General features: G+C 37.7%; 1 protein-coding gene across 1 annotated transcript in view; it reads left to right on the top strand.

The window, feature by feature from the left end:
* The window catches only part of LOC121443765 (probable ubiquitin carboxyl-terminal hydrolase FAF-X), a 143,037-nt gene that overhangs the window by 73,804 nt on the left and 53,052 nt on the right, over positions 1–16,181 (top strand). Inside the window, 3 exon segments of the mRNA XM_041645561.1 lie at positions 2,400–2,525; positions 5,681–5,806; positions 6,833–7,002. Of these exon segments, the coding sequence (XP_041501495.1) occupies positions 2,400–2,525; positions 5,681–5,806; positions 6,833–7,002 (422 nt within the window).

Below are 16,181 nucleotides of genomic sequence, written 5' to 3' on the forward strand. Positions count from 1 at the left end.
TAATGTATTGATGATTAGAAATAAAGTAGATATCATTTTTAAACATGTTTAGAAATATCCCTATATATGTGAAAAATGTTAATCCGAGAAGTTTGAGCAATAAGTAGAAGTCTAATACTTGAAATTTTACTCTAATTTATTTCAACATAAAATGTCATTTTATTCAAAATAAGGCAAATAAAATAACAGCTGTGATAGGCTTCAGAATAATATTTCTGGGACAGTATTAGCAAAATTGTCAGAGCATTCATGAAATAAGATTCTTACCAGTAATCACTGAAAATACTAATAGGTAACATGTTTATTCTTTCATGTGGATTTATATATTTTGAAACAGTTTCTCTTTAAAAAGTAAAACCAGTGTGAATTATACTTTCATATATACTAAACATTAATTAAGACTTTTTCCGTTGTAAGGTTAAATTCTTTAATTTTGAAGTTCATATATATTTTTACCCAAATAAAATGTAGCTTTTTTTGTTTTTCATAATTTTAGCCACAGGATATTTAAAGATCCATAAAGGCAGTTCTGTGTATCTTTACAAGATACAATTTTATTATATCTTTTTCTTGTTGTATATTGAAAATTATACCACAGGCTGGTAAAGATGGCTCTGCAAGTACAGGTATTTTTTTTTTGCCAAAGCTTATAAGGACCCAAGTTCAGTCTCCTCAGAGATTGGGTGAAAAGAAACGACTTACCTTTCTGCTCTCCCAACATACACACATACATACATTGATATAATTTAAAATAAATAATTATACAACAAAGACTGAGGAATTACCAACCTACAATCACACTGTGTTCAATTAGAGAGCTAAAAGCAATGACAGGTTTGTAATTATTTACTTATTGCCAAACCACTTGCTTGGTTTGCAATAGACAGATGAATAGAAGATTATTGATAGATAAAAAAGTAAATGATTTTTTTCCCTAAATTTTAATTTTTAAGTAAAACATTTATGTACTAGTTAGTTTCTTTTTGAGTTTCAAAACTAGGGGTTTTTTTTTTTTTTTTTTTTGGTTCGGAAAGTTTTTGAGTGTCAGTCATCTTGTGTATCTCACTAAGACGTTCAGACAACCTTGAATGGTTGGAAGTTCCTATTTTCTGCTGTAGTAGAAATGAGCTAAGATTTTCAATGAAATATGCTATACTTTAAAATCTGTACCGGATGGATTTTTAATACAACAGATCCTCATAAATAGGCTGAAGTATCAAAACTACTTTACTGTGTATGGAACTTTGTATATGTAAAATATTTTTAGGTTCTCTAGTTAAAGAAATTTGTGAGTACTAGACTTTTGTATTTGTTTTGCCTACTTTATTAGTACAGTATGTACACACTCTAAATTTATTTAAGACAGTTATTAAAATATTCTTAGCACATATATTCATATGCCTGTAATGGCAGCTCTTGGGAACCTCAGGCAGGAAAATTACAAGTCCAAACACACCTTGGGCTATATCAGGAATTCAAGGCCAGCCTGGGACAAACAGCCAGACCCTGTCTGTAAAATAACAGCAAAAAAATAGCAATATGACTTTTAGAAAAATTTTACAGTGAGACTAATATTTATAGAGCGTTATACTTTGAGAAATTTTGTTTCTTAGTAGTTATGATTACAAGAGTACACGTAGTCATGAATATAAGAAATGTTATAAACAAAGTTAATTATCACAATAGGTAAAAGTATACAGATTTCAGGAATCAAAGGATTTTTACAGTGTGTATGTGTAACACATGTATATTCATGTTTATATGTATATATGTGGGTATTCGTGTGGAAGCTAGAGGTTGACATTCGGTGTTTTTGTTAACAACTCCACCTTAAGTAGAGGTCAGATCTGCCATTTGAACTCAGCAATCGCCATTTAGCTAGTCTGTATAACTGGCTTTCTGGGGATTTTCTGTATGCTTTTTGTGTAGACTAAGCTACCACATCTTCCAGGATTTAGGTAGGTCCTGGGTATCTATAGACACTATTATTTTTTGGCAAGCACATTACATTGAACCATGTTTTTGACCCTGAAGGACTTTATCTGCTAACCTTCAGCCTTCTCTAAATAGACATAACCATCTGTTGAAAACTGAAGGCCTGTGAGAAGAGGCAGCCCAGAGATGTGTCAAATGTTAGTTCAGAGTCGTACTTTTTAAACCTTGCCATGGTAATTAAACTGAAATGTAGGCACAATATATTTGTTTTATCTAAAATTGAAATTTATAGAGGTTTTTATTAAAATGACAGGCAACTTAGAAAGGAAATGCATAATATTGACAGACTTAAATGCTTTTATTTAAGTAAACTTAAATTCTAGCAAATAGAATTCTTAAGAAGTGATAGTTGAATACTTGATTTGGGAATATTACATACAAATTTTTGAATTTTTTTCTTCCAGATTAACCAGGTTATTCATGATCAAGCTGTGGTGCTGCAAAATGCCCTTCAGAGCATTCCTAATCCTTCTTCTGGATGCATGCTTAGAAATGTATCAATCCGTCTTGCTCAACAAATACCTGATGTGGTTAGTATCAAACTTTAAAATTACTAGGATTGAGGAGGGCCTTATACTCATAAATGAATAAAACTTAAACAACTTCAAAGTGTTCTGAAATATAACATTTTTACCTCTGTCTTGTTTTTTTATCTGAAATTTCATATTCATAATTTTATCGATTAATTTTGTAAAATTTTAAGTAAAGCATCTTGAGATCCCATTTACTTGTTTTTGTTTTCTGAGTCAGGGTTTCTCTGTGTGGTCCAGGCTGACTTCAAAAATCACAGCAGTCCAGCTGCCTCTGCATCCCAAATACTGGGATTAAAGCCATGTACCACCACTGCCTGGCTGAGATGTAGTTTGTAATTCATGAAATAAAGTTTTAGTGGTTATCTAACTTTCTGATATCATCAAAAAACATAACATTTCTGTTATTCCCAAGTTTCTTTTGTGATATTTCTGTAATCATGTGTACTCATAGCATTGTAATCATCTTAAACTTAAATAGCTGGATAATTTAGTTTTAGAATATTGAATTTTTATTTTTTTAACTCTTATAAGGAAAACATTTAATTGGGGAGGCTCACTTATAGTTTCAAAAGTTCAGTTCATTATCATTATGGGGAACATGGAAGCATGCATGCAGGCATAGTGCCGACTATATCTTGATATGCAGGCCATAGGAAGACCACTGAAACACTGGGCTACTATCTCGAGCATAGGATGCCTCAGAGCCCACACCCACAGTGACACACTTCCTTCAAAAAGGTCATATGCACTCCAACAAAGCCATACTTCCTAACAGTACTACTTCCTTTGAAATTATGGGGGCCAATTACATTCAGACTACCACATTCCACTCCTGACCCTCATAAGCTTGTAACAATATCATAATGCAAAACTGATTTCAAAAGTCCCCATTATATGGAGGGAGTCCCTTGTTTGTTTGGGCTGCCCAGCTAGCTTATACCACACGGTATTTCAAACCACACGGAAACTGTATTAGTTAAAACACTGCTTGACCATCAGCTCTAACTTCTTATTGGCTAACTCTTTTTTTTTTAGTTTTTTAAATTTATTTATTTAACATTTCCACCTCCTATCCTCCCTTTCCCCTCCCATTCCTCCCTCTCCCCCTCCTCCTCACTCTCCAGTCCTAAGAGAGGTCAGGGTATCCTGCCTTGTGGGAAATCCAAGCCCCCCCCCCCCCGATCCAGGTATAGTAAGATGTGCATCCAAACAGACTAGGCTCCCAAAAAGCCAGTATATGCTGTAGAATCAAAATCCAGTGTCATTATCATTGGCTTCTCAGTCTACCCTCGTTGTCAGCACATTCAGAGAATCCAGTTTGATCACGTGCTCGTTCAGAACTCTTACATATTAGTTTAACCCATCTCCATTAATCTGTGTATCGCCAAGTGGCAGTGTCTTAATCGAGATTCTAACCGGCATTAATCACAGGCAGAGGATCCATGGCTTCTCTGACTCTACCTTCTTCCTCCCACGATTCAGTTCTATGTCCTGCCCTATCAACTAGGCCAAGGCCGTTTCTTTATTCATTAACCAATGAAAGCTACACACAAACAGAAGGAACTCCTACACCACCTCATATTCTATCACAGTCTCGACAAGGTTTTAAAATCCAAAGTTCAAAGTCTCTTCTGAGATTCATGCAATCTCTTGACAGTAATCACAAAATGAAAATCAAAATTCAGATCACAGCTGGGTGGCAGTGGCTTTAATCTCACCTTTAATCTCAGTACTCAGGAGGCAGAGGCAGGATGATCTCTGAGTTCGAGGCCAGCCTGGTTTACAAGAGCTAGTTCCAGGGCAGGCACCAAACCTACAGAGAAACCTTGTCTTGAAAATCTCCCCGCCCCCAAAAAAAGCAGATCACATCTTTCCAACATATAATGGCACAGGATATACATTATCATTCCAAACATAGGGAGGAAAGCATAGTAAGTAAATACTTGGCCAAAGCATGGCCAAAAACCAGCCAGGCCAACTCCTAACTTGGCATCTCCATTTCTGTGGTCAAATGTTCTTCAGATCTCCAACTCTTTCTCAGCTTTGTTGACTGCAACACACACTTTCTCTTGGGCTTGTTTCACTCCCTATTAGCAGCCTTACTCAACAGGTATTCCACAGCTCTGGCATTTCTAACACATTGGGTTCTCCAAGGCAACTCAGGCTTCAACTTCACAGCTGCACAAAATGGCCTCTCTGGGCCTCCCTCCATTCAGGGACATAACCTAGACACATGCCTGGCCTCAGCAGCTTTCTTTAAGTACAGACATAAATTCTGTAATCCATTTCTTCCACCCTTAAATCTAAAGCCAGACCCCATGTTGCCAAGGCTACCAAATTCTGCTGCTTGCTAGGTATGGAACATGGCCCTCTCATTCAATTACATCTTCACCGCCTTTTGTCCTTCACTGTCTAAACTTGGCTGTACTGAAACTGGATCTTTAGACCTGGTTGGCTTCTAACTCAGAGATCTTCCCTCAAGTATTGAAGTTTTAAAAATAGGAATTTCAAATATAAGTAATATGTTTGCATCATTCACCTTTTTTCTACTTTCTCTAATTCCTATTATGTCTCTTCCTCATGCCTTCTCAAATTCATGGGTTCTTAGTCTTTAAGTGTGTGTGTGTGTGTGTGTTGATACAGTACAACTTGCTGAAATTATTTTTGCCAATGTTTTGGTTAACCTAATGACACTCGTTCATGCAAAATACTGGTTGCCCCACTCATAAACTATTATCGCCTGTAGCGTGTTTGCGAGGGATTAAGTCTGTGAGAACTGCCCTCATCCACATTGGCATGTGAATTGGTGTTGTCTTTTTTTTCTTTGTCGACTGTTGTTGAGGTCTCTTGGGCGGAGCTTCTTTGTCATCCATAAAAGTCTATCTCACAGTAGACACCCCCATTTAGTTTTTCTGGCACTAAGAATTCTTTAGATTACCTCATTTTTAATTTCTCCTGAGCCTTAGGTACAAGGATCATATTATAAATGTATCAGTTGGGGTTGACCACACTACTATCACCATTAAAGTAGCCCATCATGTATTTTGATGTTTTGAAGCTCATTTCTGATTTGACAATGGAAAAGATTTTTTTATTCTGGTTATTTCACTTTATTGTTATGGTTAACATACTTAGTACTCATTGTTTTGCAGGCCTCAAGATATATACCTGACATACATGCTATTAGAGCTATACAAAAAATTGTCTGGGCATCAGGATGTGGATCATTAGAGCTAATATTTAGTCTAAATGAAGATATCACAAAAACTTATGAGATGGTAAGAATTAGAACAAAAACAACAGTCCTTTTAAGAAATACTACATAGCCAGGCTTTAGTGGCACACGCCTTTAATCCCATCCCAGGCAGGTGGTTCTGTGCGTTCAAGGCCAGCTTGGTCTACAAGAATGCTGCATAATTTTCACTTTAGTTAAATCTCTGTTATATATATTATATTTGAAAACCAAGTCACTTGTTTATTTTATTTTTCCTTTTTTGTTGTTGTTGTTTGTTTTTTTTTTTTGTTTTTCAAGACAGGATTTCTCTGTAGTTTTTGGAGTCTGTCCTGGAACTAGATCTTGTATACCAGGCTGGTCTCAAAACTCACAGAGATCCGCCTGCCTCTGCCTCCTGAGTGCTGGCATTAAAGGCGTGCACCACCACAGCCCTGCCTCTTGATTATTTAGGCTATTATGTGAGGTTTTTATTGTCATATAGCATTTAAATGTTGTCTTAATTGTTTCTATCATTATTTACATGTTATCTCTAGGCCTGTTATCAACAAATTAGCCTCTTGGTAAATAAATTGTGTGTTTCTGGAAATTGTTTTGCTCTGGTTGTAATTACCTGCCCAATTGGTACTTCTGATAATTTTTAATAAATGTTATTTTCAAATAAATTTATTTTTGTATTGAATACATTTTGGTGGTTAGTAGCAAATAAAAACTTTTTGCTACTTATCTTAGGTTTCAGAACTCTTTGTGGTCTCCTCAATATTTTTTTTAGTGAAAATGGCATTCTGGGTAGGATGTACAACCCTCTTTAGTGTTCTAATTTTCTGAAAAGAGTTATGATTGACACAAAAGTACATCACTTCATTTTTTGGAAAAAAGAAATTGAATAAATGGATATCACTGATTAATCTTAATTTCATTTAATAGAGCAACACATTAAATATACCAACACTTCAGTAGATACAAGTGAGAAGTAAAAGCTTGTATGTTATACATAGAGAACCAAACTAAAACTTTGATTATGTTTTTATAAATGGACCTTATTAATTTTCTCATGACTATAATTTTACAGACCACCAGTACAATTAGTAGCCCAGAAGTGGAGGATGAACAGCTTTGCTGTGAAGCTTTGGAAGTGATGACATTATGTTTTGCTTTAATTCCAACGGCTTTGGATTCACTTACTAAAGAAAAGTCCTGGCAATCATTTGTCATTGACTTACTATTGTACTGCCCTAGCAAGTAAGTATTCTTAAACTTAATTTAAAGAAAGAGTGATACTATTTAAAATACATTTTGAGGACATATTAAAGGGGTCAGTGATTTTTCATTTTACTTTTTAATTTTTGAGATTGTATTAATTGCATCATTTCTTCAGTTCTTTTCTTTTCCTACCTCCTGTGTACCATTCCTTTTTGTCTTTCAAATTCATGGCCTCATTTGGTGAATTTATATTCCTAAATATAACCTCCTCAGTCTTTATCATTTTTATTCATTTATATATTTTCTGGGCGAATCAGAAAGACTATTCACTCAGCATTTTTTAGTTACTTGTATTTCTTTTTGTATGATATATTGTGGGCTTTACCCAGTCAACTTGATATGTCTGTTGTTCTTACTCAACTCATTTGTAGGCAGTCATTGTGTTGAGCATAGCTTCTTATATTACTGGGAGGGAGAAACAGTCTCATAGTAGACTCCCTGATTCATCTGGTGTTTAAAAATCTTTTTGCCCCCTCTTCTGCAGTGTTCTCTGAGGTTATTCAGGAATAGTCTTGTTGATTTATCCAAAAACCATTTTTGCTTTTAAGTACAAAAAGCTAGAAACTGATACATGTTCTTCCTTTGCAAAATCCTATCATTGTCATTAGATTTTCATGTTTTTTTTTTGTTAAAAGCACATAATTGTGTATGTAAATATTAGCATAGTAATCTCTTAAGTTGACAGTGCAGACTTTAAGTTTTTTTCAATGTTGTGTCTTAAGAACTACAAGCAAAATCTTATCATTAAAAAATCTTTTAAATAGCCGTGCAGTGGTGGCGCACGCCTTTAATTCCAGCACTCAGGAGGCAGAGGCAGGCGGATCTCTGTGAGTTTGAGGCCAGCCTGGACTACAAGAGCTAATTCCAGGACAGGAACCAAAAGCTACGGACAAACCCTGTCTCGAAAAATTTAAAAAAAAAATCTTTTAAATAATTTTTTAATGTGTCCTTAGGTTGTGATTACTAGTCGTAGTGAGAATTTTTGCATTTCTTTTTAAGGGATATTTGTTTATTGGTTTCGTTGTTGGGTCTTTATATAATTTAGAGTAAGTGTAGCCTCATGAAAAGAATTAGGCAGTATTTCTGTTTCATATCAGTTTGAGGAAAATTGCTGTTAATTTTTCTTTCAATATCTAGTAGAATCTTGCAGTGTAAATACCTTGTCCTGGGTTGCTTCTTTATTTTTTTTTTCTCTTGAGAGACTTAATTAGAATTACAACCAGCATAAACAATATCAAGCAAGAAACGTGATGAATATTTTAATAATTATTCTATCCTAATGAGTTTAAGTCTTGTATAATAAATAACTTGCCAAGTCATGAGAAGAAAGTAACAACAACTGTCTAGTCTTCAACCCCAATGAAGACCCTAGAAGGGAAATAATATTACTTGAGTAAGCCTGAAGTGCAGTCAAGCAACTTTCAAAATGTGCAACAAATGACAGAGACAACTGGATACCTGGACAATCACCCAAAGTCTCATTTGCAACCTTGGAGCAACCAACTTAGGCTAAGGCCTAGTGTAACTGACAGACCATTTTCAGAGGCAGGAAAATTTTCAAACCCGTCTTACCCCATCTTGGCAAGATTTGACAGTCTATTTTCCTTTAACCTGCTTGTCCTGTCCAGACATTGTGCATTTTTTCAGTGGTTGATGCATGGGAAGATTCTTGCCCAAAGTGCAGTGTTTCCATGAAGAAACCAAGCTCCAAGTAGAGTGTCTTCACTGCTCATTGTTCTCTTGGGAATGGATCAGTGTTGCCAGGAACAGTCATGTCTACCATCAACAGAACCCTAAGTTATTTAAATGACATATTGTACAGCTCTTTAAAGTGCTTGAAGACTACCTGTTTATGCAGAATACAATCTCTAAGTATCTAAATAACCTGAGCAGTCTAACTATAAGTATGACAAACATAGATGACTATTGATCTGTAATTCTTAATACCTATATAACTTAAAGTCTAAGAATTCGTATTAGAATATTATACAATAAACAATAGTGCAACAAATGAGGACAATGACCTCAAAATGTCCTAAAATTGTATCAATATACAAAATGTCTTAAGCAGAGGTAGAAGCTAGCATGCATAAAATATTACAAAAAACTTTGCATAGGTATACAAATATTCTGGATGAAAATTGGGAACATATTCAATATAATTTAAGTTTGTACATGTCCTCCACAGTGACTGGGATTGATTGGACTATTTTTGGGTAGGGGGCGAGGCGCCCCCCCCCCCACGAAGGAGTTTCCCGATGGTATCAGGTTGCCTTGTCTGTCTTTTGTTGATCTGCATCCATTGGTCCAATGTCAGCCTTTGCCATACCTTCTACATATACCGGAAGGCTGAGTCCTCCAATTCCTAGAGGAGATACTATTCTTAGGAATTTTTTGCTTTCAATTCCTTCTCAGATGTCCTATTCTTCCACAATTAAAACATTTGGCATTAATTTATTAAGTACTCATCTACCATCTGCCTCTGTCACTCCTGTATGTGTACAGTTTTAGATAATCTGTGGGAAATGTCACTAAAGGGTTCTCTCTGGCCCTGTTTGACTCTGATATATGATTCAAATTTTTTCCTAGTTTTTTTTTTCTTGAAAAAATTTTCTGCCTCCTTTTATCCTCCCATTTCCCTCTCCTTCCTCCCACTCAACTCCCCCTCCCCCCACTCCTTTCCCCCTTCCTCTCCAGACCGAAGAGCAGTCAGGTGGAAAGTCCAAGGTCCTCCCCCCTCCAGCTAGGTCTAGGAAGGTGAGCATCCAAACTAGCTAGGCTCCCACAAAGCCACAACATGAAGTAGGATCAAAACCCAGTGCCATTGTCTTTGGCTTCTCATCAGTGCTCATTGTTCAGAGAGTCCTGTTTTATCCCATACTTTTTCAGTCAAAGACCAGCTTGCCTTGGTGAGCTCCCAATAGATCAGCCTCACTGTCTCAGTGGATGGGTGCACCCCTCACGGTCCTTACTTCCTTGCTCATGTTCTCCCTCTGTCTGCTCCTCATTGGGACCTTGGGAGCGAGCTCAGTCCAGTGCTCCGGTGTGGGTCTCTGTCTCTATCTTCATCCATCACCAGATGAAGATTCTATGCTGATATGCAAGATATTCATCAGTGTGGTTGTAGGATAGGGCCATTTCAGGTTCCCTATCTTCAGCTGCCCAAGGCACTAACTGGGGACATTTAGCTGGGCACCTGGGAGCCCCTCTAGGTTCAGGTCTCTTGCCCACCCTAAGTTGGATCCCTTAATTAAGATATATGCTTCCCTGCTCCCATATCCATCCTTCCTTTATCTCAACCATCTCAATTCCCCAAGTTCCGCCCATCCTCCCCTTCACACTCCTCTATCCCCATCGCCGCTTACCCCTATCCCACCCCACCCCCAAGATCCCAACTTTTGCTCGGCAAACTTGTCTACTTCCCATATCCAGCAGGATAACTGTGTTTTTCTTTGGGTTAACCTTCTTCTTTAGCTTCTTTAGGATCACAAATTATAGACTCAATGTCGTTTATTTATGGCTAGAAACCAATTATAAGTGAGTACATCCCATGTTCATCTTTTTGGGTCTGGACACCTCACTCAGGATAGTGTTTTTATTTCCATCCATTTGCTTGTAAAATTCGAGAAGTCATTGTTTTTTTACCACAGAGTAGTACTCTAATGTGATGTGGGAGTGATTTCTTATTAATAAAGAAACTGCCTAGACCCATTTGATAGGCCAGCCCTTAGGTAGGCGGAGTAAACAGAACGGAATGCTGGGAGAAAGAAGCTGATTCAGGGAGTCGCCATGATTCTCCCACTCCAGACAGACGCAGGTTAAGATCATTCCTGGTAAGCCAGCTCGTGGGCTACACAGATTAATAGAAATGGGTTATATCAATATGTAAAAGCTAGCCAATAAGAAACTGAAACTAATGGGTCAGGCAGTGTTTAAAAGAATACAGTTTCCGTGTAATTATTTTGGGTAAAGCTAGCCGGGTGGCGGGACACAGCCCGCCGCTCCGTATTTCAACACTAATGTGTAGATATTCCATACTTTCTTCATCCATTCTTCCAATTAAGTACATCTAGGTTGGTTCCAGGTTCTGGCTATTACAAATAATGCTGCTATGAACATAGTTGAACAGATGATTTTGTCATATGACAGGGCATCTCTTGGGTATATTCCCCAGAGTGGTATTGCTGGGTCCAGGGGTAGTTTGATCCCGAATTTCCTGAGAAACTGCCACACTGCTTTCCAAAGTGGTTGGACAATTTGTATTCCCACCAGCAATGGAAGAGTGTACCCCTTTCTCCACAACGTCACAGCAAAGGCTATCATTGGTGTTTTTGAGTTTAGCCATTCTGACAGCTGTAAGATGATATCTCAGAGTTGTTTTGATTTGCATTTCCCTTATCGTTAAGGAGGTTTAGCATGACCCTAAGTGTCTTTTGGCCATTTGAACTTCTTATGTTGAGAATTCTCTGTTCAGTTCAGTGCCCCATTTTTTAATTGGGTTAATTAGAATTTTAAAGTCTAGTTTCTTGAGTTCTCTATATATTTTGGAGATCAGACCTTTGTCTGTTGCAGGATTGGTGAAGATCTTCTCCCAGTGAGTGGGTTGCCTTTTTGTCTTAGTGACAGTGTCCTTTGATTTACAGAAGCTTCTCAGTTTTAATAGGTCCCATTTATTCAATGTTGCCCTTAATGTCTGTGCTGCTGGGGTTATACATAGGAAGCGATCTCCTGTGCCCATGTGTTGTAGGGTACTTCAAACTTTCTCTTCTATTAGGTTCAATGTGTTCTGACTGATAGTGAGGTCTTTAATCCATTTGGACTTGAGTTTTGTGCATGGTGATAGATATGGGTCTATTTTCATTCTTCTACAGGTTGACATCCAGTTGTGCCAGCACCATTTGTTGAAGATGCTTTCTTTCTTCCATAGTGTACTTTTAGCTCCTTTCATAAAAATGAGGTGTTCATAGGTTTGTGGGTTAAAATCCGGGTCTTCTATATGATTTCATTGGTCGACTTCTCTGTTATTATGCCAATACCACGCTTTTTCATTGCTGTATCTATGTAACAGAGTTTGAAAACTATTATCTATGTTAATGCCTCCAGAAGTTCCTTTATTGTATAAGATTGTTTTGGCTATCCTGGGTTTTTTTTTTTGTATTTCCATATAAAGTTGATTATTGTCCTCTCAAGATCTGTGAAGAATTTTGATGGGACCTTGATGGGGATTGCATTGAATCTATAAATTGCCTTAGGTAAAATTGCCATTTTTGCTATGTTGATCCTCCCAATCCAAGAGCAAGGGAGATCCTTCCATTTTCTGGTATCCTCTTCAATTTCTTTCTTCAATGCCTTAAAGTTCTTGTCAAATAAATTCTTCACTTCCTTGTTTAGAGTTACCCCAAGATACTTTATGCTGTTTGTGGCTATCGTGAAAGGTGAAGCTTCTCTGATTTCGCTCTCTGCTTCAATATCCTTTGTGTATAGGAGGGCGACTGATTTTTTGCAGTTGATCTTGTATCCTGCCACATTACTAAAGGTGTTTATCAGCTGTAGGAGTTCTTTGGTGGAGTTTTTGGGGTCGCTTATATACACTATCATATCATCTGCAAATAATGAAAGTTTATTCCTTTCCAATTCACATCTGCTTGATCTTCTTATGTTGTCTTATTGCTATTGCAAGAAGTTCAAGCACTATATTGAAGAGGTTTGGAGAGAGTGGACAGCCTTTTCGTGTTCCTGATTTTAGTGGGATGTCTTTGAGTTTCTCTCCATCTAATTAGATGTTAGCTGTCGGCTTGCTGTAAATAGCTTTTATTATATTTACGTATGACCGTTGTATCCCTAATCTCTCCAATACTTTTATCATAAAGGAATGTTGAATTTTGTCAAATGCTTTTTCAGCATCTAATGAAATGATCATATGGCTGTTTTCTTTCAGATTAATTATATGCTGGATTACATTGTTAGATTTTCTTATGTTGAACCAGCCCTGCATCTCTGGGATGAAGCCTACTTGAACATAATGGATAATTTTTCTAATGTGTTCTTGGATTTGGTTTGTCAGTATTTTGTTGAGGATTTTAGCATTGATGTTCATGAGTGAGATTGGCCTGTAATTCTCTTTCTTGGTTGAGTCTTTGTGTGGTTTTGGTATCACAGTAACTGTAGCTTCATAAAAGGAATTTGGCAATGACTCTTCTGTTTCTATATTTTGAAATACATTAAGAAGTATAGGTATTAGGTCTTCTTGGAAGTTCTGGTAGAATTCCGCATTGAAACCATCTGGTCCTGGGCTTTTTTTGTTAGGGAGGTTTTTGATAAGAGCTTCTAATTCTTTGCGACTAACAGGTCTATTTAGATTGTTCACCTGGTCTACCACCATACCACCCTGAACGCGCGGATCTCGTCTATATTGTTCACTTGGTCCTGTTTTAACTTTTGTATATGGTATTTATCTAAAAACGTGTCCATTTGTTTTACATTTCCCAGTTTTGTGACATACAGGCTTTTGTAGTAAGATCATTAAATTCAAGGAAGACTTTAATTTCTTTCTTTAGTTCTTCCTTCATCCAGGTGTGGTTCAGCAGTTGACTGTTCAGTTTCATTGTGTTTGTAGGCTTTCTGGGGGTAGCATTGTTGTTGAATTCTAACCTTAATCCATGGTGATCCGATAAGACACAAGTGGTTACTAATATTTTTTTGTAACTGTGTAAGTTAGCTTTCTTACCGACTATGTGGTCGATTTTTGAGAAGGTTCCATGAGCTGCAGAGAAGAAGGTATATTCTTTCCTATTTGGGTGGAATGTTCTATAGATGTCCGTTAAGTCCATTTGATTCATTACCTCCATTAATTCTCTTATTTCTCTGTTAGGTTTCTGTCTGATTGACCTGTCCATTGGTGAGAGAGGAGTGTTGAAGTCTCCTAATATTAGTGTGTGCGGTTTGATGGCTGGCAATGTTTCTTTTACATACTTGGGTTCTTTTATTTTAGGGGCATAGATATTCAGGATTGAGACTTCGTCCTGATGAATTGTTCCTGATATGAGTATAATATGTCCCTCTCCATCTCTTCTGATTGATTTTAGTTTGAAGTCCACTTTGTTAGAAATTAGTATGGCCACACCTACTTGTTTCTTAGGTCCATTTGCTTGATAAACCTTTTCCCATCCCTTTACTCTGAGTAGGTGCCTGTCTTTGTGGTTGAGGTGTGTTTCTTGTAGACAACAGAATGTTGGAACCTGTTTTCATATCCAGTCTCTTAGCCTGTGCCTTTTTATTGGTGAGTTGAATCCATTGACATTAAGTGATATTAATGACCAGTGATTGTTAACTCCGGTCACTTTTTTGGTAGTAGAGTTTGTGTGTTTCCCTTCCTCGGGTTGTGTTTGTGAAGGGTCTCTAGATATCTGAGTTATTGTGGAGTCCTTGTTAGTGATTTCCTTCTATTTCTTTCTGTAAGGCTGGATTTGTGGGTACATATTGTTTAAATTTGTTTTTATCCTGAAAAATTTTGTTTTCTCCGTTTATCGTGAATGATAACTTGACTGGGTATAGTAGTCTGGGCTTGCATCCATGGTCTCTTCGTTTCTGCAGTACATCTATACAGGACCTTCTGGCTTTCATGGTTTCATGTCAGGTGTAAGTCTGATAGGTTTACCTTTATAAGTAACTTGGCCTTTTTCCTTTGCAGCTCTTAATATTCTTTCTTTATTCTGTATGCTTTGTGTTTTGATTATTATATGGCGAGGGTTTTTTTTTTTATTTTGACCCAGCCTATTTTGTGTTCTGTATGCTTCTTGAACCTTCATAGGTATATCTTTCTTTTGGTTGGAAATGTTTTCTTTTATAATTTTATTAAATATATTTTCTGGACCTTTGAGCTGCACTTCTTCTCCTATTATTCTTAGGTTTTGTCTTTTCATTGTGTCCCATATTTCCTGAATGTTTTGTGATGAGAGTTTGTTGGAATGCTGTTTTCTTTGATCAGTGCGTTTATTTTCTCCATGGTATCTTCAGAATCAGAGACTCTTTCTTCTATCTCTTGAATTCTGCTGGTTATGCTTGTTTCTGTAGTCTCTATGCATTTACCTAGATTTTCCATGTCCAGCCGGCCCTCTGTTTGCGTTTTCTTCCTTCCCTCCATGTCATTTTTCAAGTCTTGAACTGTTTCCATTATCTGCTTGATTGTTTTTCCTTGGTTTCCTAGGGTATCATTCACTGACTTACTCAATTCTTCAAACTTTCAGTTATACTTCTCATCCTTTTCTATAAAGGCATTTTTTACATGGTGTTTAAGGGCCTCTATCACTTTCATAAAGTCAATTTTTTCTGCTTCTTCTTGATTAAGGCATTCATGTCCTCCTGTTGTGAGGTCGCTGGGTTCTGGTGGTTTCATGTTGTTTTTCAGATTGTTGGGTGAATCCTTGCATTGGCACCTGCCCATCTCTTCCTCCAAATGGTCCCCTATGGATCTTCTTTTACAGGATCAGGTCTCCTTGCCCACTGATGTACCTTCCCAGTGATGCCACTCCCCACTGATGGCTCTACTGATGCCTAGATTGGATCTCCGTGCTGCTTGGGTAGCTCGTACACAAAGGGCCTACCTTGCTTGCTGCAGGCAGACTCTTGAGACAAAGAACTACCATTCTCCTGCTTCAGATTTGGTTCTAGGGCCCGAACAGGCTGAGCTGGGGGATGTTATGTGGCCAAAGAGGGGAGGGAGGCAGAAGGCGGAGGGTTCTGGATGCAAGCTGGGTGGGATAGGAAGAGAGAGGAAGTGTCGGGCAGTATATCCCCTGCATGAAGACCAGGAAGTGTAGGAGGGATGAGGAACATCTGAGTTCCCTGTCCCGGGCTGCTGCCGCGAGTCAGAAACTCACTCACCCCAATACTGGCTTTCCTGGTGCCCATATCGGATCTCCGTGCTGCTTGGGTAGCTCGTACACAAAGGGCCCACCTTGCTTGCTGCAGGCAGGCTATTGAGACAAAGGAACTACCGCCCTCCCACTTTGGATTCGGTCCCAGCTACCGAACAGGCTGAGCTGGGAGATGTTATGTGGCCAAAGGGCTTTTTCCTAGTTCTTAAATCCTGTTCCAAGCATTTAAGGCTGCTTTGTGGCATAGGAACAAAATTTTTTCATCATAAAGAGCTTGAGCCT

The sequence above is a fragment of the Microtus oregoni genome, unplaced genomic scaffold, assembly GCF_018167655.1.
Source record: "Microtus oregoni isolate MIOR12 unplaced genomic scaffold, Mior012 000113F_000, whole genome shotgun sequence".
Taxonomy (NCBI): Eukaryota; Metazoa; Chordata; class Mammalia; order Rodentia; family Cricetidae; genus Microtus; species Microtus oregoni.